This window comes from Durio zibethinus, chromosome 18 (genome assembly GCF_047325235.1).
Source record: "Durio zibethinus cultivar Kanyao isolate XHJ-2024 chromosome 18, ASM4732523v1, whole genome shotgun sequence".
NCBI lineage: Eukaryota > Viridiplantae > Streptophyta > Magnoliopsida > Malvales > Malvaceae > Durio > Durio zibethinus.
In genome coordinates, this window is record NC_143179.1 from 12,276,316 (window position 1) to 12,301,994 (window position 25,679).

General features: G+C 31.9%; 4 protein-coding genes and 1 pseudogene across 5 annotated transcripts; 3 read left to right on the plus strand and 2 right to left on the minus strand.

The window, feature by feature from the left end:
• The first annotated feature begins 4,244 nt into the window (after nucleotides 1–4,244).
• Nucleotides 4,245–6,678, plus strand: LOC111300552 (tubulin alpha-1 chain-like; annotated as a pseudogene). Its single transcript, XR_016330143.1, has 4 exons — nucleotides 4,245–4,280; nucleotides 4,492–4,730; nucleotides 4,796–5,184; nucleotides 5,279–6,678. The product of XR_016330143.1 is annotated as a tubulin alpha-1 chain-like (transcript).
• A 248-nt stretch (nucleotides 6,679–6,926) lies between these two features.
• Nucleotides 6,927–7,827, plus strand: LOC111300553 (transcription factor ILI4-like). The gene is made up of 2 exons (XM_022896182.2): nucleotides 6,927–7,067; nucleotides 7,407–7,827. Exons 1-2 carry the CDS (start codon nucleotides 6,933–6,935, stop codon nucleotides 7,548–7,550), a joined length of 279 nt encoding a protein of 92 aa, XP_022751917.2. The 5' UTR covers nucleotides 6,927–6,932; the 3' UTR covers nucleotides 7,551–7,827.
• A 1,109-nt stretch (nucleotides 7,828–8,936) lies between these two features.
• On the minus strand, nucleotides 8,937–9,755 carry LOC149513738 (uncharacterized). Its single transcript, XM_089746836.1, has 2 exons — nucleotides 9,297–9,755; nucleotides 8,937–9,187 (listed from the first exon to the last, which is right to left on the minus strand). The coding sequence occupies exon 1, from the start codon at nucleotides 9,679–9,681 to the stop codon at nucleotides 9,325–9,327; it is 357 nt and encodes a 118-aa protein (XP_089602962.1). The 5' UTR covers nucleotides 9,682–9,755; the 3' UTR covers nucleotides 8,937–9,187; nucleotides 9,297–9,324.
• A 3,896-nt stretch (nucleotides 9,756–13,651) lies between these two features.
• LOC111299620 (small ribosomal subunit protein uS4y-like) lies at nucleotides 13,652–15,844 on the minus strand. Its single transcript, XM_022894918.2, has 3 exons — nucleotides 15,690–15,844; nucleotides 14,647–15,028; nucleotides 13,652–14,071 (listed from the first exon to the last, which is right to left on the minus strand). The coding sequence occupies exons 1-3, from the start codon at nucleotides 15,715–15,717 to the stop codon at nucleotides 13,888–13,890; spliced, it is 594 nt and encodes a 197-aa protein (XP_022750653.1). The 5' UTR covers nucleotides 15,718–15,844; the 3' UTR covers nucleotides 13,652–13,887.
• A 2,911-nt stretch (nucleotides 15,845–18,755) lies between these two features.
• Nucleotides 18,756–22,606, plus strand: LOC111299621 (cullin-3A-like). Its single transcript, XM_022894919.2, has 2 exons — nucleotides 18,756–19,286; nucleotides 20,401–22,606. Exons 1-2 carry the CDS (start codon nucleotides 19,126–19,128, stop codon nucleotides 22,439–22,441), a joined length of 2,202 nt encoding a protein of 733 aa, XP_022750654.2. The 5' UTR covers nucleotides 18,756–19,125; the 3' UTR covers nucleotides 22,442–22,606.
• The last annotated feature ends 3,073 nt before the right edge of the window (nucleotides 22,607–25,679 follow it).

The window sequence follows — 25,679 nt, forward strand, 5'->3', positions numbered from 1 at the left end:
CTCTTGGAAGTGAGGCTGGTAAAAGTATATTCATATAAGCCACCAGCAATTCCAGGAATAACAGCCACACTTAACAGGGCTAACCTCCGTGCTGATACAAAACCAACCACCAAACCAGCAAGGAAAGTTGACAAATACCGTATAAAGTTCCCAACCTAAAATGAAGAAAAACAATTAACGAATGACCATTCGTCCTAATACTCAAAAGAAATTTCTTTTATTTCATTCTAACTGTCAATAAATTCCATTGATCACTTAAACCAAATGGCAAACGTCAAAACAAAGATGTAGGTGCACGATAACACAGATATGCTAACGTGCACGGTCGAAGATTCAAACCCAAAATAATAAGGTAGGGGACCCGCATTTATGTGTAACCAACAAACCCAGATTAGCAAATTGAGAACGGAGGAGGGCCAGATCAGATTATACTCACAAAACAGAAAAAAGCAAAAAAGCAAAAAAAATCCAGAAATACAATGATAAAACTAAGGTACAAGAACAATTCTCACTGATGGCATCTTGGACAAGTAGAGTATCAGTTGAAACACTGACAAAAATATCCCCAGTTCTTGCATCAGTGTCAAAGAATCCAACATCTTGCTTCAAAATTGCTTCCAAGCACTTCTTTCTCAATGTACTTAACTTGTCTTTTCCCGGAGTACATCCAACATGCAATCTCTGGCAACTAAAAAAAGAACAAATGGTAAAATTTAGCTTCTCTTTAACAGATAAAATTAACAGCTAAACAGCATAGTAAGAATCAAATTTACTTACAATGAAAGAGATGGGGCTACAGAGGAAGATAATGTTGACTAAAATTAAAAGAGAGTTTTATTAAAAGGGTATTGAGATTGACAAGTGAAGAATCAAAAGGACAAAGAGACAGCCCTTTAAGACGATGTGGGCACGCACCCACCTGTCCGTTTTGGTTGACTGGCTACACTCAGGGACGGATCTACGTAGAACCATGTGGGGGCAGTTGCCCCCACTGAGTTCATAAAATCTTTTGGGTTTATTATAAAAAGTATCAAAAGTTATGAAAATTTAAAATTTTGCCCCCATGGAAAATCTTTGAAATCATATTTACCCCCTTAATTAAGGTTCATACATAAAAATTTTCATTATTTATCTAATAATTGAACATTAACACTTTGAGTGCTAAGCAATATCATTATAGCATATATACTTAAATATATCTTCAAGTTTGTAAAAAATAAAATAAATTACTTTTAAAGAGTTTAAAATTATTAAACTTCTAATTTCTCATAATAATTTGTTTAAATCGATGCAAGTTCATCTTATATGAATAATGAGATAAAGAATTTGCACTACTTAAATGATTTAATCACTTTTTAATACAAAAAAAAGAAAAAACATAAAAAATGAAGTAATAAAATAAACAATTATCTTCATTCTTCTTTTCATTGTATGTGAGAAAAGAATAATTTTTTATTTTTGAAATTATAATGAATAAAAAACAATATTTTTGTTTATTAAAAGTAAATGATAAAACTAAACATATTAAAAGTAAATACTAAAATTAGACATGTTAATTTTTATTTCATTTTTTTCACATATTACATTTATTTTTAAAATTTTTTTTAAGTAAAATTTTATTAAACTATTATATCTATATATATGTGTGTCTATTATGATAAATAATTTATCTAAATTGTATTTAGGTTATATTCATAAAAAATAATATAATTAATTATGCAAATATTATTTATATTGCAAAACAAATTTTTTTCATTTACAAAAAATATTATTCGTGGTAATTTTATTTGTAATTTTTAAAATTAATTTGAATTTTAATAAAAAAATTTAAATTAGCTTAAAATATTTACCTCATTGATCATAAATCCCGGCTTCGTCTCTGGCTACACTGCACTGCTCACTTAGGACTGAGACCCTGGTGCAATAACTGTAATGTTGCTTGAACGATTCCTCTCAAAGATTGTATACATTTAAAAGAAAAAGGCCGTAAATATTAACCCGAAAAAGAAATTAAAAAAAAAAAAGAATTAAGGAAAAAAAAATACCTGCATAAGATAATAGGCAGACAATAAGACCAAGATATACAAAATAGAGTGCATACTGCAGTAAACAAAATAATAATAATAATAACAGATCTTAGATCTAAAAACATTAAAAAGTTGGTAAAATAAAACAGAGTAAGGAAAAGTTTTGATTTTTAAAATATATATTTTATGAAAAAAGGGGAAATTTTGAACCTTGGCAGCTTCATTAGTCGTTTTGAGCAAATCAGATTGGTTTTTGCCAAAGCCTTTAACCATTTCAGTAAATAATAAGAAGAAAACAGGCATTGAGGAACCATGGATATTAGCTCCCAAGCTACCAAAGATCATCAACAAACAATCAAATTTGTCAGCAAAAGTGAAAAGTTAGTAAAATGGCAAGCATTTTTCTTTCTTTTTTGCTGCTTCTGGGACAGCCTTTGTTTCTGTTGTTTCAGCCATTGTAAACTCAAAACCGAAGCTAACCCAAGTTTTTTTAATGGATAAAGGCGGCAAGAGCTTCAATGAGTTAAGTGAGTTGAGTCGGGGGAAATTTAGTTAGAGCTTTTGAGAAGAGAATTGCCATTGAAAGAAAAAGAAGAGAGAGGGCAAAGATATGAGAGTGAAAGAAGAAATGAGAGATCTAAAGACCCTTTTCTTTGCTCTATTTTTCCTCTTTTTTAAGGTCTCGAAAATCTTATCAGTTCGAGAACTAAGGTGAGGTGAAAGGAAAAAAAAGTAAACGGAAAACAAATAGAGACTGTTTGAGTGCGTGCATATTTATCTTAAGAGAGAGAATCTATATATCATTGTTAGTTGATACGATAATAATAAAAGAAATTACTTGAATTTTAGTAATTATTATATACAAAATTAATAAAATTAAAATTATATATTATATATTTTTGTGTTGATATAAATTATAATATAAAATTTTTATGTAAAATATAATATAAATATATAAATTTTAATATTTTAAATGATACAAATACATAAATTATCATATATAGTTAATCAAATTAAACAAGTTTTTCAGTTAAAAATTTAAAATTTTGATTTTAATTTTATTCATAAAAAACAAAGTAACCTGTTCTTTTTTTAGGGTCTTATTAAAGTGATTTTCTTTAATTTATCATATTAAGTAATAATTTTAATATATTAAAATTCATTAAATTAAGTATTAATTATTATATTAATTTAAAATATTATTATTAAAAAATATTTTAAAAACATTAAAATTTTTTAGCAAGCAAATAAAATTAGGCTATTTTTCAACTTAAATTAAGATAAAGAATATTAAAGTCGTACACTACAAATTAACATTGATATAAATTATTGATAAAATTTGAATTCCAAATTACTTGAAATCGAAATTGAAATAGACATAGTATGGAGTCAACTTCTTATTAAAACTTAAAATAAGAAACTTGTCACCAAACTTAAAAGGAAAGATTTACAAATGAAATAAAAGATGCCATTTTGCCAAAAAAAATGAATCAAGTTTGGATCTGGAGATAGCACTTCAACTAGAATGAGAGAAAATGGTTAACTTCAAAAAAAGTAATTTTCTGCTCTGGCTTGCCTGGTGTTTTACAGGCTCTCCACTTTTTTTTTTTTTTTTAAAAAACTATAGTCACACAGAATGTATTATATATTTCTGCTTGCCTTTCTGGTTACCTGGCAAAAGTTTTTGTGTTGTGATTCTGATTCTAAATTTCCATGAAAAAACAAAAAGCTTGTGAGTCATTTCCAAAGAAGCCCTTTCATTCACTAACAATTTGCATGTGTCACCTCTTTTCTCAGGATGCCTTACATAACTTTTGGTTTCTTGTACTACTTTTATCATCTGGTATTTGTTTGCTACCTGAAGTATTTACTCCAATGAGTTATGAACTAGATTTTGTTGCCAAAGCCATAGATTCAGCGTTAAGTTTGTGAATAAATTTCATTAGATTGCACTTGGAAAAGGCTCTTCTCAATAGAATTGATCTCTTGTTTCCAGTATATCAGTCAAATTATTAACTGAACAAGTTATCAATAAATATTCCAAATGATCCAAAGATGCAATCTGAGTTCAACTGACTCAAATTTAAAATATAATAATAAATTCAAGGCCTCCGGAAATAATATAGAGAAGAATTTATTTATTGGATGATGTAAAACTTTACTAGAAACAGTAGTTTCCTGAACAACGAAGATATATTTACTTTAGTTTTGATAAAAATGGAAGTCCATAATAAATTGCTAGGTCCCGATATTGTATGAATGCCATCAGAAATTTTTCAGAAACTTGGCTACTATTCCTTGGTTTTGGCCACTTCTTTTTCACCGCATCCAAATTCCAAAAATAATGTTACTATTCGGGTCACTCTTTTTTCCTTTTTTTTTCAACATAAAATCAATATTTTCCTTTTATTCTTTGTTGGCTATTAACTTTTTTTTCACTCTTTAATTTCTTTTTTGGATGCAGCCTGATGGACAAATGCAAGTCATAAAACAGTTAGAGCCGGAGATGATTGTTTTCAACGCATTTTTCAGTGAAACCCGGAGCCGGAAAACATGTCCTTCGTGCTGTGTTTTTGGATCTGAAACCAACTGTTATTGATGAAGTTAGGACCCCGACGTACCGCCAATTGTTCCACCATGAAGAGCTTATTAGTGGCAAAGAAGATGATGCTGCCAGCAACTTTGCCAGAAGCCAATATACAAGTAAGAAAAGAGCTTAAGAAAATTTTTTTCTCATTGAATCCAATGTCAGTACTCTAAACTTGGAGGGCAAATTTTTTATGCGGTCGGCAAGGAAATAGTGGATCTCTGCCTTGACAGGATTCGGACGCTAGCAGATAACTGTACCGGGCTTCAAGGAGTTTTGGTATTCCATGCTGTTGGTGGTGAGACAGGATCTGCTCTTTGTTCTCTGCTTCTTGAAAGGCTTTCAGTGGACTATAGCAAGAAATCAAAACTTGGTTTCACTGTCTACCCTTCCCCTCAGATTTCTACATCTGTTGTTGAGCCTTACAACAGTGTTCTTTCATCCCACTCTATCCTAGAGCACACTGATGTTGAAGTTCTCCTTGATAATGAAGCTATCTATGATATTTGCTGAAGATCCCTTGACTTTGAGAGACCTACTTACACCAGTCTCAACGGGCTGGTCTCTCAGGTATTTGTAAATTCTCAAATAATAAATGACAAATAATTTTGATTTTTTACATGTATACTAATATTGATAATGTTTTGAGTCTGATTGTTTACAGGTTATTTCTTCCCTGACTGCGTCGCTGCGATTTGGTGGTGCTTTGAATGTGGATGTAAGAGAATTTCGGACCAATTTAAACCCATACCCTCGAATCCGTTTCATGCTTTCTTCATATGCATCGGTCATTTCTGCTGAAAAAGCCTATCATGAGAAACTATCAATGGCAGAAATCACTACCAGAGCTTTTGAACCAGCTTCTATGATGGCCAAATGTGATCCACGCCATGGGAAATACATGCTCTGCTGCTTGATGTACAGAGATGTTGTAGTGCCGAAGGATGTGAATGCGGGCAGGGGCAACAATCAGGACTACGAGGACAATCCAGTTTGTCCATTGGTGTTCAACTGGGTTCAAATGTCGTATTAACTACCAGCCTCCTACTATGGTGCCTGGTGATTTGGCCAAGGTTCAGAGGGCAGTTTGTATGATTTCAAACTCTACAAGTGTTGCGGAAGTGTTCTCAAGGATTGATCACAAACTTGATCTGATGTATGCCAAGCGTGCATTTGTGCATTGGTATGTTGGTGAAGCTATGGAGGAAGGTGAGTTTTCATAAGCTAGAGAAGACTTGGCTGCTCTTTTATGAGGAGGTTGGTGCAGAATCTGCGTGCAGAAGAGGATGAAGATGAAGGCTATGAGTACTACGCAAGGTTAGAGTGGAAAAAAGGAAAGAGTTGTTCTGCAAAGGACTCATTGTTCAGCTATTGAAAATGTCGTGTTCTTTTTGTCTTCTCTCTTGTAGCATCAAAAGACAAGTTTTCATTAATCTTTCCTTTTATTTTTGCTCAAATGCGTTTCTACCTTATGTATGATGTTGAAGTAATCAAATGTAGTTGGAATTTGAGAATTTACTGATGTTGCTTGAATTTACAGTAAGTTCCTTATTGTGGTAGGCCTGAAAAGTGTTCTAGCAAATTGATTGAAGAAGAAACAGGCTTTATCAAAAGTCAAAACAATGATCGAAGGAAGGAGGAAGAAAAGGAAATGATTAACCTCATGCTAGACAAAATGATCAGATCTTAAGGCTTCAGATTTACAGCTCCAAGTCATTTGTGGTCTCAGTCTCAGATACTCCTACATAGAAATGTAAGATTCAAAATCATTATTGTCTACATTCTTCCCAGCAATCAAGCAGCCCAAAACCCAGTTTAAGCATTTTGCATGTGAATAATATCTGATCACTCCGAAGTCTCAAGCAAATGTCTCTGAAAATCAATGAGTTTTTTTTTTTTTTCTTTTGCATATATAAACTTAAGAGGTTTCTTATGGTTGAAAATTATTTCAAAGTTTCTTTAAGCTATGGCTAATTACCGACCAAAAACCTATTTATTACTTCAACAAAAGCCTATTAATAGCTTCTTGACCTTGGGGCAAGCATGTTGCATTCCATTACTTATGGAGAAGGGATTATATTGTACTATTGCTAAAATACTTGATCAATTTCCATCATTTAGTCAAATTAATTGCGTACGCATGTTACAAATGCTCGAGTCAAAAACAAACAACATCTAAAAAGCCCGAAATTCAAGAGGACAAACTGGTCCTGCAGATTTTGGACAAATGGGCCCTAACCCATGTCAACTGCTAACCTTCGACATCTATAAAATGCCTACTTATTTCATTGGTCATTACACCGCAGAATTTAAAGACAATGTCCTCTCACCCTCCCTCATACAAAATGTCTAGCAAAAGATCAACTTCCAGAAGCAATGAAAATGATGATTTTAGCCTCAAACTCCGAGAATTGCTATCAAATAACAAGAAGAAGAAAAGAAATGCAACAAAGGTAAGAATGAAAAACTCATGCACTTGGTTCCCCTTGTCCAATAGTCTAAAGTTAAGGAGAAATATATGCTTAACTAGTCAACTCGGTCTCAAGCCCGTGTATGATATTCACACTCAGGATTGATGACCGGGTATGTGTACGGATTTTATTTTTTTTTAAGTTTTTTCATATATTTGGAGGGTCGACATTTATATCCAGATATGTGACAGAACGAGTATTTCAAAGAAAGAAAGTGAAAAGTCAGACTAACACAGTTCCAAGCACGGTACTAAATGCTATGGCTTTTGTTTACAATCAGTTCACTACTCAACCTTGCCTCTATCTTTATTCTTATTGCAGCTTCTGGATGAGACATGCAGCCATATTAAGAGGCTTAATGGAGAGATTGATAATTTAAGCAATCGGATATCGGAGTTAATGGCCTCTCCAAACACCGATAGTAGCATTAATGCAAACATCCTTAAGCAACTTCTACAACAATAATCACTGCAATTTTTGTTCTTGTAGTAACTTTTTCAAGTCATTGTAAGATACACACACACACACACACATATATATATATATATATATACATATATACATATATATATATATATATATATTTCAGTCTCTCTTTCGGTTGTTCCCTGTTGCTGCCATCCAAGGGAACAACAAGCACAAGGCTTATAATTTACGTGTTTTTCTCTTTTTGGAATTTTTTTTTTTTTTTTGCCCTATGTTTGAATTTCCATTCCTAATATTATATACCGGTTTTGTTGGTTGATAAGTTTGCTTCACAGAAGAATTATTTCTTGATTTTAGTGTGAGATATATGTAGATATATATTGATAATGGATCACCTGGTAGGCTCAATAATTAAGGAATAATAATTTCATTCTTGGCTTATTCAGAGTTTTATGCTATTTCATGGTCATTTTCCAAGAAGAGAACGAAGAACTTTTCATTGTTCTTCAAACTTTTCAAAAACTGTTAAGGAAGTATAAGCAGAGACAGCATCATTGTCATATTTTCACTAACTGCTTCCTTGGACTAAAATATTGTTTCACATTATTACACTTTTGAAAAAATAAACTGCATAAAGGAAAATCTTTAATAATAAGGATTAACACTAATCCAAAGGTGAAATTAATTACAAATTAAGATCAGCAACAATATAACAATGAGAAATTGGTTGGTTTTTGATATATTAATAGTGTATTTTTTTTAACTCTAGGATTTAGAGACCACCATGTGTCTTTTTTTTAATTAATTTTTTTTAATAAACTTTAAAAGTACATGTTATTTTACTAATTCTATGTCTAAAAATTTTATAATATAACCAAAATCTTTGCAACCCATTAGTAAAAAGTAGGCCATTTACAGCCCAATGAAACCCAATCTAAGATAAGATTTCTTTGGGCCCAGTTCATATTAGAGAACAAAAAGTTGACCCAAATCGAACGAGTGAAGTGACCAACTAATGATTTGTTAAGAAATAATATTCTAAAATCTAAAGGTAAATGAGTTAAAAAAAATTGATGAATTATTATCTAATGCACAAGAGAATTTAAAGGGATGATATGTGGAAAACATTTTAAAAAATTAATTATTTAATTTTATTCAATCAACATGTGATAACAGTATAAATTCACGTTTGAAATTAAAAGATTTTATTACCTAAATATAAATTAATAATCCAAAAATTATTAGTATTAAGATAAATTTATCTTTTTAAGTAATAGATAAAAAAGATCTATCAATAATTTTGGATAAACTTTATCCAATTTATTCGAAATTGTAAATATAGATGGATTGACTATTTTATTATTATAAGAACAAGAAAGAAACAAAATTATTTACGTGAAAAAAAGAAAAGAAAAGATTACTACGCTATTTTTGTTGAGTTGTAGAATGATTCCATTGTACATTTAATACTGTTCTATACACCATGATCTACAGATTAAAAGAAGATTTTTCAATCTATAAATTTACTATTATAATTAAACCCTGATTATTAAGAAATCAAAACTAAAAATCTATTTAACTGATATTTAACTGATCTTCAAGCTTTCCCAACCAAGCTAAAACTGCAACTGCGAATCTTCACCGTGCTCGACTAGAAAATCCTTCCCTAGAAACTCCTGCCATTTAAAATTTACAGAAGTTTTCTTAGCATCCAAACAGCAAAAGAAACAAAAAAAAATGAATAGAAAAAAAAAAGTTCAATGATAAATCAAAAAGAAAACGAACCTTGATTATATTGATAGAGTTGATCGATTCAGGTAGTTTCAGTGCAAGGCCTTTTAACGTTGTTCTTGCCGCTGAGAGGCGAGCAAGGCAAGATCGGCCTTGAAACAACCACAAAGTTAACACGACGTCGTCCTTTTTCATGGAAACCTCCATCACCACCGCCTCCTTCACAGACGACATCGCTCTTATTCTTTTTATTATTGCCGACGAAATCTTCTCCAAGGTGCGACTCTCCCTCTCTTATCCTCAAAACCTGACTATGAACTCTCTCTAATTTCTTCTTCACCTGCACCACTACAGACCTCGGCGACTCAACCTCCGCCTCCTCCGTCGACGAATATCCACTCTCCACCTCCATAACCGGCGCCTCCTTCTTCGCCTCCATCGAAACGGTATCCCTAACACTAAAGGTGATTCTTTAATTTTATTATTTTTTTAAGCTGAAATTTTTTAGGGTGGCGAGGAAATTTATAGGAGGGAAAGAGGAGGACCAAAACGGTGAGTTTCTGTGGGGATTGGCAATTTCTGGTGGGATGACACGTGGCAGTGCTGTGAAAGAAAGGCGATTATCACGTGGTTGACTGAAGAAGACGTGGTGAAAGATACTAGCCTAAAGGTTCACAACCGTTGCCGTTTTATTTGCCATGGAGCTTTTTCGGGTCTCTAATTATTCGCCACATCACCTAATAATGCCACGTCATGAGGGATTAAGACCTCAAGATTTTTTTTCATTGTAGAATTAAATAAATCCACAATCTATAACAATAATACAAAATAATGTTCTATTTTTTTCCATCTGCTTGACATTTTTCAGGCTCAATTTTATAACGTTTGGAATGCAACTATTGGTTGAGAAAATGAATCAAGCATTTGTTTGGGTTTGTTAACAATTGTAATTGTATTATGTTTGAATTTAGGGTGTAATCTATTAAATTTAAACTGATATAATATTAAGTTTAAACTCGAGTTTGATTTGAAATTCAAAGCTTGAAACTTGATTTGATTTTGATTGAATTTTATTTTTTTAATTCGAACTCAACTTAAAGATAAAAATTAAACTATTTGAGTTTGTTTGATTAAATTTAATTAACATATAAAAATAAACTTGATTTTTATATTTTATAAAAATTTGATTATTTATGTTAGAGCTCAAACTTGAGTTTGAAATATTTTATTAATTAAAATATATTAAAATACAAAAGTTCGATTATGTTGGTAAACTATTTGAGTTGAATATAAGAATACTCAAACTTAACTCGATCAATAAGTCTAGTTACTTGAGTTTGAGCTCGACTCGATAATAATTGAACTAAATTTGAATTTTATTCGAGTCAAAATCGAATAATTTACGAGTATGAGAATATCATTTATACCTCTATTTGAGTGCTTTTGTTTATTACTTTTATTATTCTATTTTTTATTTTTTATTATTGCTTTTACTCAGTAAATTTTATTTTTAACATATATTTTGTTTAAAAAATTTAAAACTAATTCTAATTATTGAAATTTCTTTGTTTGTAGGCATTTTTTTTTTATTTCATCATATGTAGGCGTAAATCAGAGTGAGACTCTTCGATTTTTTTTTTTTTGGTATTTGTATTTTAGAATTTGATTGTCCTTTTTGTGAACTTTTAATTTTCATCTTTTACTACTCTTGTATAATCATAACATAGATTAATATTAATGATACAAATGTTGCATATTGATGTTCACATCTTTATTCTTCCTGTAAAACATTTATCTTATTATAGTTTTTGCAATTCGTTCTTGAAACTTATTTTTCTTTTTATTATTATTATTATTTTCTTATTCCATAGAACATGATTAATTATTCAATTTTAAATTACTACTCTAAAGCACACTCAAATAACATGATTTAACTTATAAGTTTTAAATGTTAAGAAGCTTATGTGTACATTTATTTTTTTATGCTAATAGATAATAAAAAATGAAAATTAATCATCTGTTATCTCTTATGTCCACGTGTATGCTCATATTATATATAAACTCTTATTTCAATTAAATTGGTGATATTATCAGCATATACTACCATTTTTCGACATGACAATTGCATTTTTTTTTTTTTGTCAATGGGGCACTCTTTTTTTTATGGCCACAGTCTCATTGTGCTACACTTTTTTTTTCTTTAGTTTATTATGCAGTGAGAGAGATTAACTTTTATAATTGTCGTCACTTTATTTTTCAAGTTATTTTGCTTTATTATATGATTTGAGAAGAAAATATACAATCTTGAATGTTATTTTCAATAAGATTATGTTAGTATTAATAAGATTTTTAATAATTAAATACACATGTTCTTTTTCAATTGACACTAACTAGCTACTTTGGAATGTGTTTAAAGCATTGAGGTGGAAGAAAATGAGTGGGGGATTAGTCAATGTCAAATCTTACATAGCATGCAGCATGATTGAGCATTTGAGTGTATAATTATTGGATGGGGCACACGTGGCCAGTGATTAAGAAGTCTGGCCAGAAAATAGTATTTTTGATTTTGATGTTGAGCTAATTTTATGGCTTTTGTCATTCAGTTCTGGAGGGAAGCATTGCTTTTGGTGTTGCGGGGGAAATTATTATTATATAAATAAATGCTTCCTATAAATTTGAAAATTTGTCATGCAAAACGTGTACGAAGCTACTGCTTAATAACATTTATTGTGTCAAATTTAAGGTCGGTAATTTAATTCGTTTTCGATGAATTTTGATTCGATTTGATCTGAGGTTAAATTTTTTTTTTAAAATTCGGGTTTCAGGTCGGATCGAATAATATTATGAAACAATCGAGGTTGGATCGGATTCAGGTTTTAGGCAAATTTGACTTGATTCCAATCTCAATATTATATAAAAAATTATTTTTTAATTAATTAATTATTTATTTATTTATATATATATATTTATATAATGATATTTTTAAATATTTATATTTAAAAAATAATAATTTATATTTTAAAAAATAATATTTTATTAATTTCAGGTAAAGTCGGATTTGATACGATTTATATAATATCGAATCGAGATCAGATATGAAAAAATAAAAAAAATTTCGAATAAAATCAGATTTGAATTTAATAACATATAAAATCAAATCAAATTCGAGACGAGTAAAACTCACTTCGAACCTAACTCGATGTCAACCCTAGTCAAACTAATTAAAAGCGTGCACTCTTCTATTAAGAAAAAGCAACTTACTTGCTCAGGATTTCTTCACCATAAAAAAGCCCCGGGGGGGGGGGGGGGTTAGTGGAAAAATCCCATACTCGAATTGATGATCAGTTGTTACATCTTCAATGGTAGCTGGACAGAGGGTTGGAGACTTGAGTGGTTAATGCTGCCACTAAGCAGAGCTCGTGAGGTAGGCAACAAAATGGCAAAATATAGTTACTTTCCTTTCGTGAGATCACTATAGTCAAAGAATGATAAGAGTTTGAAATTAGTATATTAGATTTGCTCTTGAAAAAGTTTGAAATTGATAAAATCCTAAATGAGTTTGTATGAGTAGAAATTATTGTTTTATAATAGAACAAAAAATTATAAAAATTTAAAATAAATAATTGCTTAAAAAATCATAATTATTTAAATTAATTTTATAAACAAATTTATTTTTTAAATTTTTTTATTAATTTTTGAAATATTAATAGATTAATATTTTTTTATTTTGAACAAACTTATATGAACAAAAATATTTATTTTATGACAAAATAAAATATCAATATACATCTTATATTAAACTTAATAGCTTATTTGGTGTATAAGATGATAATTATTTTATATTATATTTAATTTATATTAAAAAAAATAAAATTATAAACAAAATTAATCATCCCCTTATTATAAGATAATTTAATCCTCCCAAAAACGAAAAGAATAATTTTTAATTCATGAAATTAAACTTACATATTTTATTATATCCTTAAAAATTATGTTAATAATTTAAATTATATAAATTTTAAAAAATAAATTTAATTAATAAATAAATTAATTTATCTTAATTCTTACACGTATTAAATATAAAATAAATAATATTATTTAACCTAATCATATTTTTAATATTATTTTATTTTATTTTATCATAATTTTATTACCAAACACATTCATAAATTTTGAAAAAAGAAAGCTTCCACCCGTTTTAAAGTTCTACTTACCAAAAAAGTCTAAAAACAAAAATCTTTAATGCTGGCTAATCATATTATGACAATTAAGTCTCTAAAATTTGGTACTGATATGATGTAATGAATTCTCCAGTGATCTTGTGACCATATCAAACCACAGATTGCCACTTAAGATTTGGGTAATATAGATGACATTATCCATCAAAATGGTGGAGCTAGACAGCTAGCTAGTATAAATGACCGAGATTAAAATATTTTAATCTTAAAACAACCCAATTACTCAAATATCTTCAAAAATCCGGGAAAACACAGAACAGTAAATGCAAAACATACACCAAGATCCACTACGATAAAGGTCTGGAAACAAAACTCAAACCATGTCTAATAACGGAGGAGATGACAAGTTCCAAACAGAGGTTTTTTAAGGGTTCCTAGCGGTGGACCTGGTGGTGATAGCCTAAGGTTTACTCGTCTTCCTCTTCATCACCGTCACCGCCAGCAGCCTTCTTGGCAGCTGCTCTCTGGTTCTTTCTCTTCACTCTTCCAGGGCGGCCACCTCCGAATGGACTTGTGAGAGAGAAGTCAATATGTTTTTGGGAGTCGACCCTCACCATGAATGATGGGATGTTGACCACCTGCCTCCCAACCCTATCAAGGAAAGAACAAACATCAGGACACAACATTTGGAGCATCTATAATTATCTTTCAGACAACCAAAGCATGTACGTACAAACATATTCAAGTAGGCTACATTTATGAAACTGCTCAAACAAGAAATCACGTACAGAAATATGCAAAGTACAAGGCAACAAATCACAACAACTTGCAAAAGAGAAGCCAAATTGGCAGATCAGCAATCAGCCCAGGGATTTGTCAGAAAACTAGTTGCAGAAGTCAATCACTCAAATTCTTCAAAAGAAAGAATAAGTTCATATCATGAAAACATGTAGCTTCTCTAAACCACAGTGGTGTTTGAGCCAATTAATGAAACTCATAAAATGTGAAAAATCCTTTCCAACAAACAGTTAAGATTACAAAAGATAGCCAGCAAACCGGAAATGAACAACAATTGAATAAAATGCCAACTATATATACAATTAAGAGATACATCATGTGCAGTAAAAGATAACTAGTGCAGCTTCTAGGATCAACTTAATATCAAAGCATCAATGAAGTAAAAATAAACACCCACCCACTCTATAGCAAGAAAAAGTAGTCTTTACCTGATATGCCTTTGCCTAATCAACACACGAGCATGGTGAATCGACTTGGCCATACCAGACTTGAACACAAGTGTTTGCAAGCGGCGCTCAAGGAAATTCTCAACAGTCAAAGCCAAGACATAATCAAGCTTGTTCTGGCTCTCATCCAAAAGTCCATACCTATTCATCCTACGAAGAAGTGCTTCACCTTCAAAAATACGACGAGGGTTCTTCTCATCAAGAGTGAGAAGATCCCTAGCTGCATTTCGGATACGGCTCAAAGCATACTGAACCCTCCATAACTCCCTCTTACATCGGAGCCCATACTCTCCTACAAGTTTCAACTCTGCGTCCAAACGTTCCTTTTCATATGGACGCCTTGGCTTCTTAAAGGTCTTACCATCTACAACCACACATCAATTTCAGCTTTCTTTTTTTTTTTTTTTTTTTTAATTTTTGAACCAAATCAAGAAAAGCACCAAAACCCATAAAGCAAAACAAGTATTTTTCTCAATTAGGATCGAAAATACCATGACACTAATCAATCAATTATACTATTTTTTCGTGCATTTGAGCTACAAAACGGAAAGCAATACTCTGCCACCCATTAACCCATAAATTCCACCGCGCCATTGCCAAGTTTCAAACTCAAGACCTCAAGCTGTAATCTTTCGAACTGTTTTAAGTCAATTATATTATAATCTTTATTTACTAAATAGTGTTCCAATTAGTAAATCAACAGGTAGCAAATAGATCAAAGCGGCTAATAAGACCTAAAAATAAATCAAAATCCAAGACAAAGATAAACTCTAACATTGTAACTAATATTAAACAAAATAAACCCAACTACATTATTAACTAAAAATGAGAACAAAACTATTATAATAGCTAAATGCAAATACCCATTTGTGAGAACCCAAAAATAATTAAAAAATGGAAAATAATGGGAAAACAAAAACTTTCATAAAATAATACAAACTCAGCAGAAACTACGGGTTAGTTAAAAAAAAAGTACAATAATAAGAGAAGGTAAAGTGCGGAAAGAGACGATGGGGTAAGCTTACAGTTGCGATAGAAACTAACGTGAACCATAGCAGTGTCGGCTCCTCGTCAGATGCGTGAAAGAGAAAAAGGTTGGGGAAAGGGGAAGAAGCCGAACTAGTAAAGAGAAATGAGGCGAAGCGTGATCATTATATGTATGGAAACCCTAAACCCTAATGTTTCCTCTTCCTTTTTAGGGCTTTTAACGGGCTCATTTGGTGAAATATGAATTTGGGCCTTTAAGATTTGGTGTATTTTGCTTTTGGGCCTTTCAGTGGTTTTTTTTGTTTCAAGAGTTGGTCCTATCACTTAGTTTTTAACTTGCCTAAAAAAAAACTCTTCTAAGGCATAATAAAAGTTACTCCTAAAGTGGATCATCAATCTCCTGCCAGTAAATTCACCAAGATTAGGGACAAATTGTTACTGTACTATGATTTAATTTTGAATATTGTCGAACTTTAATTTTTTTAATTTTATTATTATATTTTGAATTCCGTTTGATCTTAGATAAAAAAAAATAACATAATTGAATATTCCATTAATGAAAATGATAATTTTTTTTTATCAATTTTACTTTTTTTTATCTAAAAATTAGCAAGATTGAGATTATAGTGATGAATTTCAATCAAATTAAAGTATAGTGATAAATTTTAATTTTAACTTATAGTTTTGTTAATCTATTATTCATAAGATTTTCAATGATTTTATATTAAAGTTAAACCATTCGACGTATTACTATTTGCTTTTAGAGTAGATATTTAATATAATATCAAATTTAATTCAATTTTGTGATTTATGTTTTATAGTTTTATATAAATTTGTCATATAATACTTAAGTTCATACGTGATTTTGAAACAAGTTATTAGAAGCACCGTACCAAAAAAAACTTCCAAAAGAAATTTGAGATTTTGACATGGATTTCGAATTAATGGGTTTTTAGAATAACAGGTAATTGAAGAGGAGATTTGTTTGCGTTAATACGTTGTAGAATATGATCCATTGTTGACATGAAAATTGTTATAATGAACAAAGGTGGAAAGGCTTGAAATTTTTTCACCTTTTTTGTTATCAGGAAGGAGAGTGCAGGAATAGATTAGTTATTATTATTATTATTTAGCATAAAGGGGGTTTTTTGGACTTTATTCAATACTTTATTTTATGTATAGTCCAAATATATTTATTTATATTGGGTTTAGCAAATTTATAAAAGATTACTTCTCCAATGGATTCCAACCTAAACAACAAATTTTTTGCCACTTAACTACTTGAGCCAACTATCCCTTATTTAGTGAATAGATTACTTTTTAACAAATGACAGAAGTAGGAAGCAAATGTGAACTGCTGATTCACTTTAACTTTATGGTCTTTGGCCTCTTGCTAGCCTGATTAAGGAAGCAGCAGCTATCTTCTCCATATTTTAGTAACTTTTTTTCCTTAAGGCAAAAGAAACGCAGATTTAAGATTTTTATTAGCTCCACCTTCACAGAAAAGCTCAAGTCTCTTGGCCAGATGATGTTGGCAAACCGAAGGTGAGGAAAGTAGAGATGCCAAAAGCGTGTAATGCAGGAAGCAAGAAATCTGCATCAGGAGGTCCATCGGGTGACATGAGTTCACTCTCTTCATTACTAGGCAATATCCATTGTAACTATTTAATGCTACATTTATAAGCAGATTATCGATACTGGGTCATAGATCAGATCTTAAGACACCACCCTGGAGCATAATTTGTAATTACCCTTTATTTAATGATAATTGGTATATTTATATTATATTTAAATGAAATTTGTATGTCATAATTTGTGTTAACATGAAAAATACAAAATGTATTTTTTTATTTTTATTAATTTTATATATGATTTTTTACTAAAATTTTAACTTAGATTACTTTGATATTGTTTTAATATCATTTTCATATAATATCATTTTTGTATTAAATTTTAAATTATTAAGTCCACTGAATATACAGTAAAAAAATTAAAAGTTATCTCCATATCAATAATGTAGAGTCAATTCTAAGATTAATAGCAGTAAGATGTCAAATTCATATTTTTCTTTCTAACGGTAAACAAAAGTTTGACCTAATTTCAGCAGTAAAATGTCTTTTGTAAACAATATACGATTTTTTTTTTTTTTTTTAACTTTTAAAGAAGAGAATGTTATTACTTGTACTTAAAATCAAAACTAAAACCTCACTCCACTCTTATCAGTATTTGATATGTCTACCAACTAAACATATGAATCTTTATCGTCAATACAAATTGGTAATTGAAGTAAAGGATTTACCATGATTATGTTCAAATAAGATGCCATGAACTAATTATTTTTTTTAAAAGAAAATAAAAAGGATAGAGTCATAGAGAAGAAGAAAAATACAAGGTAGTTTTGTAACTAAAAATAGTCAAGTAGCAACCAAAAACAAGACTGACCCCTGGACTAGACACAAGGGAGAGCACCAAGAATCAACAGCAATAGCTCAATCCTCAGAAATCCTATAGCTATTAGCTTCTTCAGGGAATCATGATTCCTGATAGCATTCACAGCTCTCTGCAAATCACAGTGTTGAGGTGAAGGGTCAGTTTCATTAGGAATTCAGTCATTCACGAAGCATCTAATTCTAGGTGGAGTATTTTTTTTATATAAAAAAGATTAACTTAAAATGAACATGAGATCATTCCAAGGTTAAATTTCGTTGAGAATTTATGTTGTATTTTCAGATTATCCACCGATAAAAAGTACTTATAAAAAAGGCCGAAATTAAATTTTATAAAATAAAATATTAGATTTTTACTAATTCAATCAATTTTATTAATCTCATTTTTTTAATATTAAATCAATAATTATAACATATGAAATGCTTTTATTGCATAATTTATACGTAAATTGAATGTAAAACTTACCTATATTCTACTTTATATTGACAAAAAAATGTTTTCCTTATTTATCTTGATTTTAAAAGGAAACTTTAAAATATGAAAAGTATGATTCTTAAAAAATTTAGTAAGTAACTACTAAAGTTTCCTTGTAAGTTATTTCTTTCCAATTTTCTGGGCAAAGAGAAGCAATTAAGCAAAGGTAATTTAAGAACTCTGAAAAAAGGAAATAAGAAAACTGAAAATTCTCAAATAGAGAAAAGAAATGAAAACCCAAGTAAGCTAAAGAAACAATTCAGAACTCTTTCTCTTCTTTTATCCTTCAAAAACCTTCAAATTCCCTTCATCAAACCTTTCAATTCAAAAAACCAAATCCCATTTTTAATTACCTCTTATCTCAAAAACCCAGTAATTCTATTCCCCCCAAAAGCCCACTTTTGCATGCTTTTTTTAGCTCATTTCCCGGGTAAAAATCTAAACTTTCATAGCTAATTCCGTTTTGAAAGGTTAATCGAGTCAGACTCGAAGTGGGTTTTTGATTTTGAAGCTTGATTTTTTAGTTTTTGAAAAAAAATTGAAATAAGGAAAATGAGTGCTCAGAAGAAAAAAGCGTTTCAAATAGAAGCGTTTAAGCATAGGGTGGTTTTTGATCCAAACTATGCGGAGAAGACGTGGAAGGTTCTGGAACATGCGATTCGTGAAATTTATAATCATAATGCGAGTGGACTTAGCTTTGAAGAGCTTTACAGGTTATTGTTTTTTCTTTCTTTTTTTTTTTTTTTTGAGAAATTTTGATGTGATTTTGATTTAATTATGTGTTTTTTGGTTAAAGTATTTTGGTTGTGAGGTGAAATTTTGCTGAATTTTAGTTAATTTTTGTGGTGATTATATCTTTGAATAATTGAACTTAGCACTAATGAGGAAGAAGGTGAGTTGAGTAATTCACATATTAGGCTATGATGAGTTGCCAGGACACTGAATTTGTTAAGATGTTTAGTCCATTGTGTTTTGAGAATTATGGCTCTAGAGCTGTGGGTTACAATTGAATTCCAAATATGCAGTAAGTGGTTTGTGGGGCACAAATTACAGTGACGATGTATAGGCGGTAAACTGACAGTTAGGTTCTGGTTTTTAAGTTGGTGTTACCTTCTTGGAAAACGAAATTTGATTGGTGAGGAAAGGGTTGCTGGTAATGGTGTTGTAAGAGTTATACAGCCAGAAGCTGAAGGCTGATGACCCTAGGAAACCGACCTTGATTTTGAGAGCAGACTATGTTGTTGTAAGGATGGCCAACTAACTTGCTGATACAGATGCTACATCTGGTTCTTCAGAAAAGGCCACATAAATAAATAGGTCACATCTTTTTTCCTCTCTTCCATCACCTTTGCAGCCACATGGGTCTCTCTTGTTTTGCATTTTCCAGCATGCTACTTCCTACTTGGGCAGCTTTTGGAGTTTTTGAGCTCCTTTGTTTATGAATATACTTCGTATAAGAGAGAGGCCTTGTAAGAATTGGTGCTATTCTTTTTCTTATGTTCACAAATATAATTTTTGGATATTTGATTCCTTGAAACTGTCATCTGTTATATTACTTTTAATAATTCGTGTAAAAGGTTCTGATATAGGTGTAGTTTTTAGCTATATATATGATGTACTTCATAAGTTTACTTCATCGTCATGTAGTTGAAACGAATGCTGTTATGATGATTGACTATATCATTTGTCTAATGTTATGTGATGAAGTGTTTTAATATTGTTGCAATTGCTGCCTATTTTTAATTGCCTTGTAGCCTGCCATATAACTTTGTCTCTAACATCTGAAAATTTCATGATTCTGACATCTAAGTATTGTTGTAAAATAAGGAATGCTTACAATATGGTTCTGCAAAAATTTGGGGAGAAACTGTACTCTGGAGTTGTCACAACTATGACTTCTCATCTAAAGGAGATATGTAGTTCAATTGAGGCTGCTCAGGGAGGATTATTTCTGGAAGAACTCAACAAAAAATGGGCAGAGCATAACAAGGCATTGCAAATGATTCGAGATATATTGATGTACATGGATAGGACTTTCATCCCAAACACCCATAAAACCCCAGTTCATGAGCTTGGGTTAAATTTATGGAGGGATGTTGTCATCCATTCCTACAAAATCCAGTCCAGGCTTAAGGATACACTTCTTGAAAATGTTAGGAGAGAGAGGAGTGGTGAAGTCATAGACAGGGGTTTAATGAGAAGTATCACAAAGATGCTAATGGATCTAGGTCCTTCTGTATACCAGGATGATTTTGAGAAGCATTTTCTTGAGGCTTCAGCTGTTTTTTACCGTCTGGAGTCTCAAGAATTCATAGAGTCTTGTGATTTTGGGGAGTACTTAAAGAAAGCTGAGAGACGTCTTAATGAAGAAATAGAGAGAGTTTCTCATTACTTGGATGTGAGAAGTGAAGTCAAAATAACGAATGTGGTAGACAAGGAGATGATTGAAAGTCATATGCACAGGCTTGTGCAAATGGAGAATTCAAGCTTGGTTAATATGATTGTCGATGACAAATATGAGGACCTAGGAAGGATGTATTGCTTGTTTTGCCGAGTACCCAATGGGCTTGTTTTAATCAGAGATGTTATGACTTCATACATTCGTGAAACTGGTAAGCAGCTAGTTACTGATCCAGAAAGGCTAAAGGATCCTGTGGATTTTGTGCAACTTCTGTTGGATTTAAAGGATAAACATGACAGAATTATTTCTTCAGCATTTAGCAATGACAAGACTTTTCAAAATGCATTAAATTCCACTTTTGAATATTTTATCAATCTGAATTCTCGGTCTCCAGAATTCATCTCTTTGTTTGTAGATGACAAGCTTCGAAAAGGTTTGAGGGGGGTTACTGAAGAGGATGTGGAGTTGGTACTTGACAAGGTGATGATGCTCTTCCGTTACCTTCAAGAAAAAGATATTTTTGAAAAGTATTACAAGCAACACTTGGCCAAAAGACTTCTTTCAGGGAAGACTATCTCTGATGATGCAGAAAGAAGTTTGATTGTTAAGCTCAAAACTGAGTGTGGGAATCAATTTACTTCAAAATTGGAGGGTATGTTCACAGACATGAAGACATCACAGGATACAATGCAAGGTTTCCATGCATGTCATGGTTCAGATATAGGAGATGGCCCCACGCTTTCTGTCCAAGTCCTTACTACTGGATCTTGGCCAACTCAACCCATTACTACATGCAACCTTCCTGTTGAAATTCTTGGCATATGTGAGAAGTTCCGTAATTATTACCTTGGAACCCATACTGGACGGAGATTGTCCTGGCAAACAAACATGGGCACAGCTGATTTGAAGGCAACCTTTGGTAAGGGTCAGAAGCATGAACTGAATGTTTCCACATACCAGATGTGTGTCCTTATGCTCTTCAATAGTGCTGATCGACTAAGCTATAAGGAGACCGAGCAGGCCACAGCGATACCAGCCTCAGATTTGAAGAGGTGCTTGCAGTCTCTTGCCTGTGTTAAGGGAAAAAATGTGCTGCAGAAGGAACCTATGAGCAAGGACATTGCTGACACTGATACCTTTCTTTTCAATGACAAGTTTACAAGCAAATTCTTCAAGGTCAAGATAGGCACTGTGGTTGCTCAAAGGGAGTCCGAACCTGAAAATCAAGAAACTAGGCAGAGAGTGGAGGACGATAGGAAACCACAGATTGAGGCAGCAATAGTGAGGATCATGAAAGCTAGGCGTGTGCTGGATCATAATAACATAGTTGCCGAGGTCACAAAACAACTACAGTCACGATTTCTGCCCCACCCTGTTGTAGTTAAAAGGCGAATAGAGTCCCTTATTGAGCGGGAGTTTTTAGAGAGGGATAAAGGTGACAGGAAATTGTATCGCTACCTTGCTTAAAAAGAATGTGTGATTGTCTTCTCTTGTCAGGGATTTTGTAACCTTCTATTTGTCTTGCTTTGATATCAGGCCTGCTTGCCTAGGTCTGTGTAAATCTTGCCTACATTTTATAAGTTGACAAGTTGTTTCTTGAATTATAGATAGTTCAGGTGAATTCTTGATGTATGTTTTGGTTAAATTTTGTGTTGCATTAATTCATAACATGCTTATCTTTGATTACCCTTTGAGTCCAGGTTGCTTAAGTGCCAAGGGATGTTTGTGGTGGTGGAATCCTGATTCTGCTTTTTATGGCTCAACATAGAAACGAATCAGCCAAGATATCTCTAATTAAATCAGCAAAAAACCTCGGTTATCCAAGGGACAGATTGTGATGGATGTTAACGATTATTCTCTTCTTCTTTCTTTTTCCTTATATTTTTCTGCAGGAACTGGTACTGTAAATATTTTTTGGGCTTATGATGATGGCAGTATACTCCATGAAAGTAACCTTTTCTTTTGGGTTATTTTTTGTCGATTCAAACTTCTCATGACATTATAAATAATTCCCAACTTTTTGGATTGTAAAATGTGGATATAAAATGTAGACACAGGGCATTATGATCTATTGTCGAAGGATAGGGGAATCTAAATGCTGAGAATAATATGAAATAACTTGGAATATCCTCTAATTAGATGATGTCATGTCCATTTTTGAAATATTTAATTACCTAAAAAACACATTTATATTCAAATTACCAAAAAAATCCTTAATTTTCATTCACACATTATTACAATAGAGCCTTCTGTTTTATTACTATTGGATACCAATGGCAATGGCATGTTTGGCTAATAAGTCCGTGAGTTATTAGGATGCAACCTTTATAAATTTTATTAAGATTAATTTAAATTTTTTATTAATTTTAATCAATAAATAAAAATTAAGAGGGAAATTCAATAAGTATTTTATATTAATCAATCAATTAAGTTATAGCGACAAAAAAAAAGTCTCATTCAAAATTTTTAATTTGGCATTTGGCTGAGATGGATTTTATTTTATTTTTTGTTTTATTTCCTTTTTCATCAACATTGGTTTGTTGATAGAAGAAAGGTCAGTTGACGACAATCATCAGTTGACAACCATCCTTTCTTGATAGTCAATGCCAGATTAATTTTTTTAAACAGATATCTATAAGATACGATATAATAAATTATAATATTTATCTCTATTTATATCGTCGTAATTTTCATTTGACATTGATAAGATGGATTTAACTTTTTTTTTTATTTGCTTTTTCATCAATATTGATTTGTCGACGACCAAAAAATAAATCAATCATTGTATGACACGTTTGTGTCAGATTAATTTTTTTTAAAATAATTATAAGATATAATAAATTATGTAAAAAATTGAATCATAAGAAATACGCAAAGATTCATTTCTCTAATTAGAGAATGTTACAATTTTATTTTTAATATTTTTATTTTGGTATTGATCTCTTTTTCTCTATTTATAAATTGACTCATGTCAGTGAAATAGTTGCAATTAGATCAACTCAGGATTTTGTAAGTTTTGTAGAAAAGACAGTTGATGGATCTCCCAATGGCTGGTAGGAAATTTACTTGGTATGGAAGAGGCAGCACAACCCCTATGAGTAGGCTTGACAGATTTCTTATCTCCCCAAATTGGATGATAGCCTAACCTAACTTGAATCATTGGAGGTTGGATGCAACTTTGTCAGATCATGTAGCAATTTAGGAATGGAGGAGGCTGATTGGGGCCCTAAACCTTTCAAGATCTTTAATCACTGGCTTGAGAGCGGGGAGTTCAATGTTATGGTTGAAGAAAAATGGAGAAGCTATGAAGTATATGGTTTTTCAGGACATCGTCTTCACCAAAAGCTGAAAAAACTGAAGCAAGACATTAGGAGTTGGAATGGTTATGTCAAAGGAGGAGTGGCGGTTTCAATTGAAGCTTTAGATAAGGACATAGCTCAATTGAAAAAGAAACATGAAGCAGAACCTTTGAATTCAGACATGGGATTCTTGATTAATGATAGAACAAAGGAGATGTGGTATCTACCATCCATTAAAGAAAAATCTTGGAGGCAGAAGTCACGGATGAAATGGATTCAAGAGGGAGATGGGAACACCAAGTTCTTCCATTGCTTGGCAAATAGCACACGGAGAAGCAATTTTCTATGTCACCTACGTTTTAATGGGAAGCTACTTACCAGCCCGAAGGAAATAAAGAGTGCAGTTGAAATTGAAATCCATTTCAAGGCGCATTTAAGAAAAGAAAGAAGGGACCGTCAATGAAAATTTCGAGCTGGAAGATAAAATCACTATCATCCTCACAAGTTCAATTTCTTGAAAACCCTTTCTCTGAAGAGGAAGTTCTGGCTGCTATAATGGACTGTGATGGGGATAAATCTCCTGGACCGGACAGTTTCAATCTCAATTTCTCAGAAAGAAATGGAGCATTCTGAAAGAGGAGATTATGGAGTTTTAGGGGATTTCCACAGAACAGGTAAGATCACAAAAGAAATCAATAGCTCGTTCATAACGTTGGTTGCTAGGAAGCAGTGTTCATAGTCTTTAAATGATTTCGGGCTCATCTTTCTCATTGGCAACTTATACAAGATTCTTGCAAAGACCCTGGCCAGTAGACTGAAGAAAGTATTGGGCTCCATTATTCACAATACACGAAGGTAGGTAAATCACGGAAAGCATCTTAGTTGCTAATGAGGTTATAGGTTGTGTAAGGAAATCTAAAAAGGGCAGGCTGGTATTCAAAGTTGATTTTGAAAAAGCTTTTGACTCTATTGATTGGGAATATCTTCTATGATTATGAAATTCATGGGCTTTGGAAAGAAATGGTTGGAGTGGATATAGGGCTGTATATCGACAGCTTCAGTGTCTGTTCTGGTTAATGGTTCTCCTACCAACCTGATCATGCTACAGAGGGGTCTTCGTCAGGGGGATCCCGTCTCTCCGTTCTTATTCATCATTGCCGCAGAAGGTCTGAACATGTTGCTCAGTAAGGCAGTGTCTTTGGATCTTATAAAAGGAGTCAAGATAGGGCAGCGCAATCTTCATGTTTCACACCTCCAGTTCGCTGATGATACTATTATCTTCTGTGAAGCTGAAGTTGAGCAGCTAGCAATGATCAAAAGAACTCTTAGGTATTTCCAAATCTGCTCGGGTTTAAAAGTCAATTTCAGCAAAAGCGTGTTGTATGGAATCAATGTTGAGTTTCAAG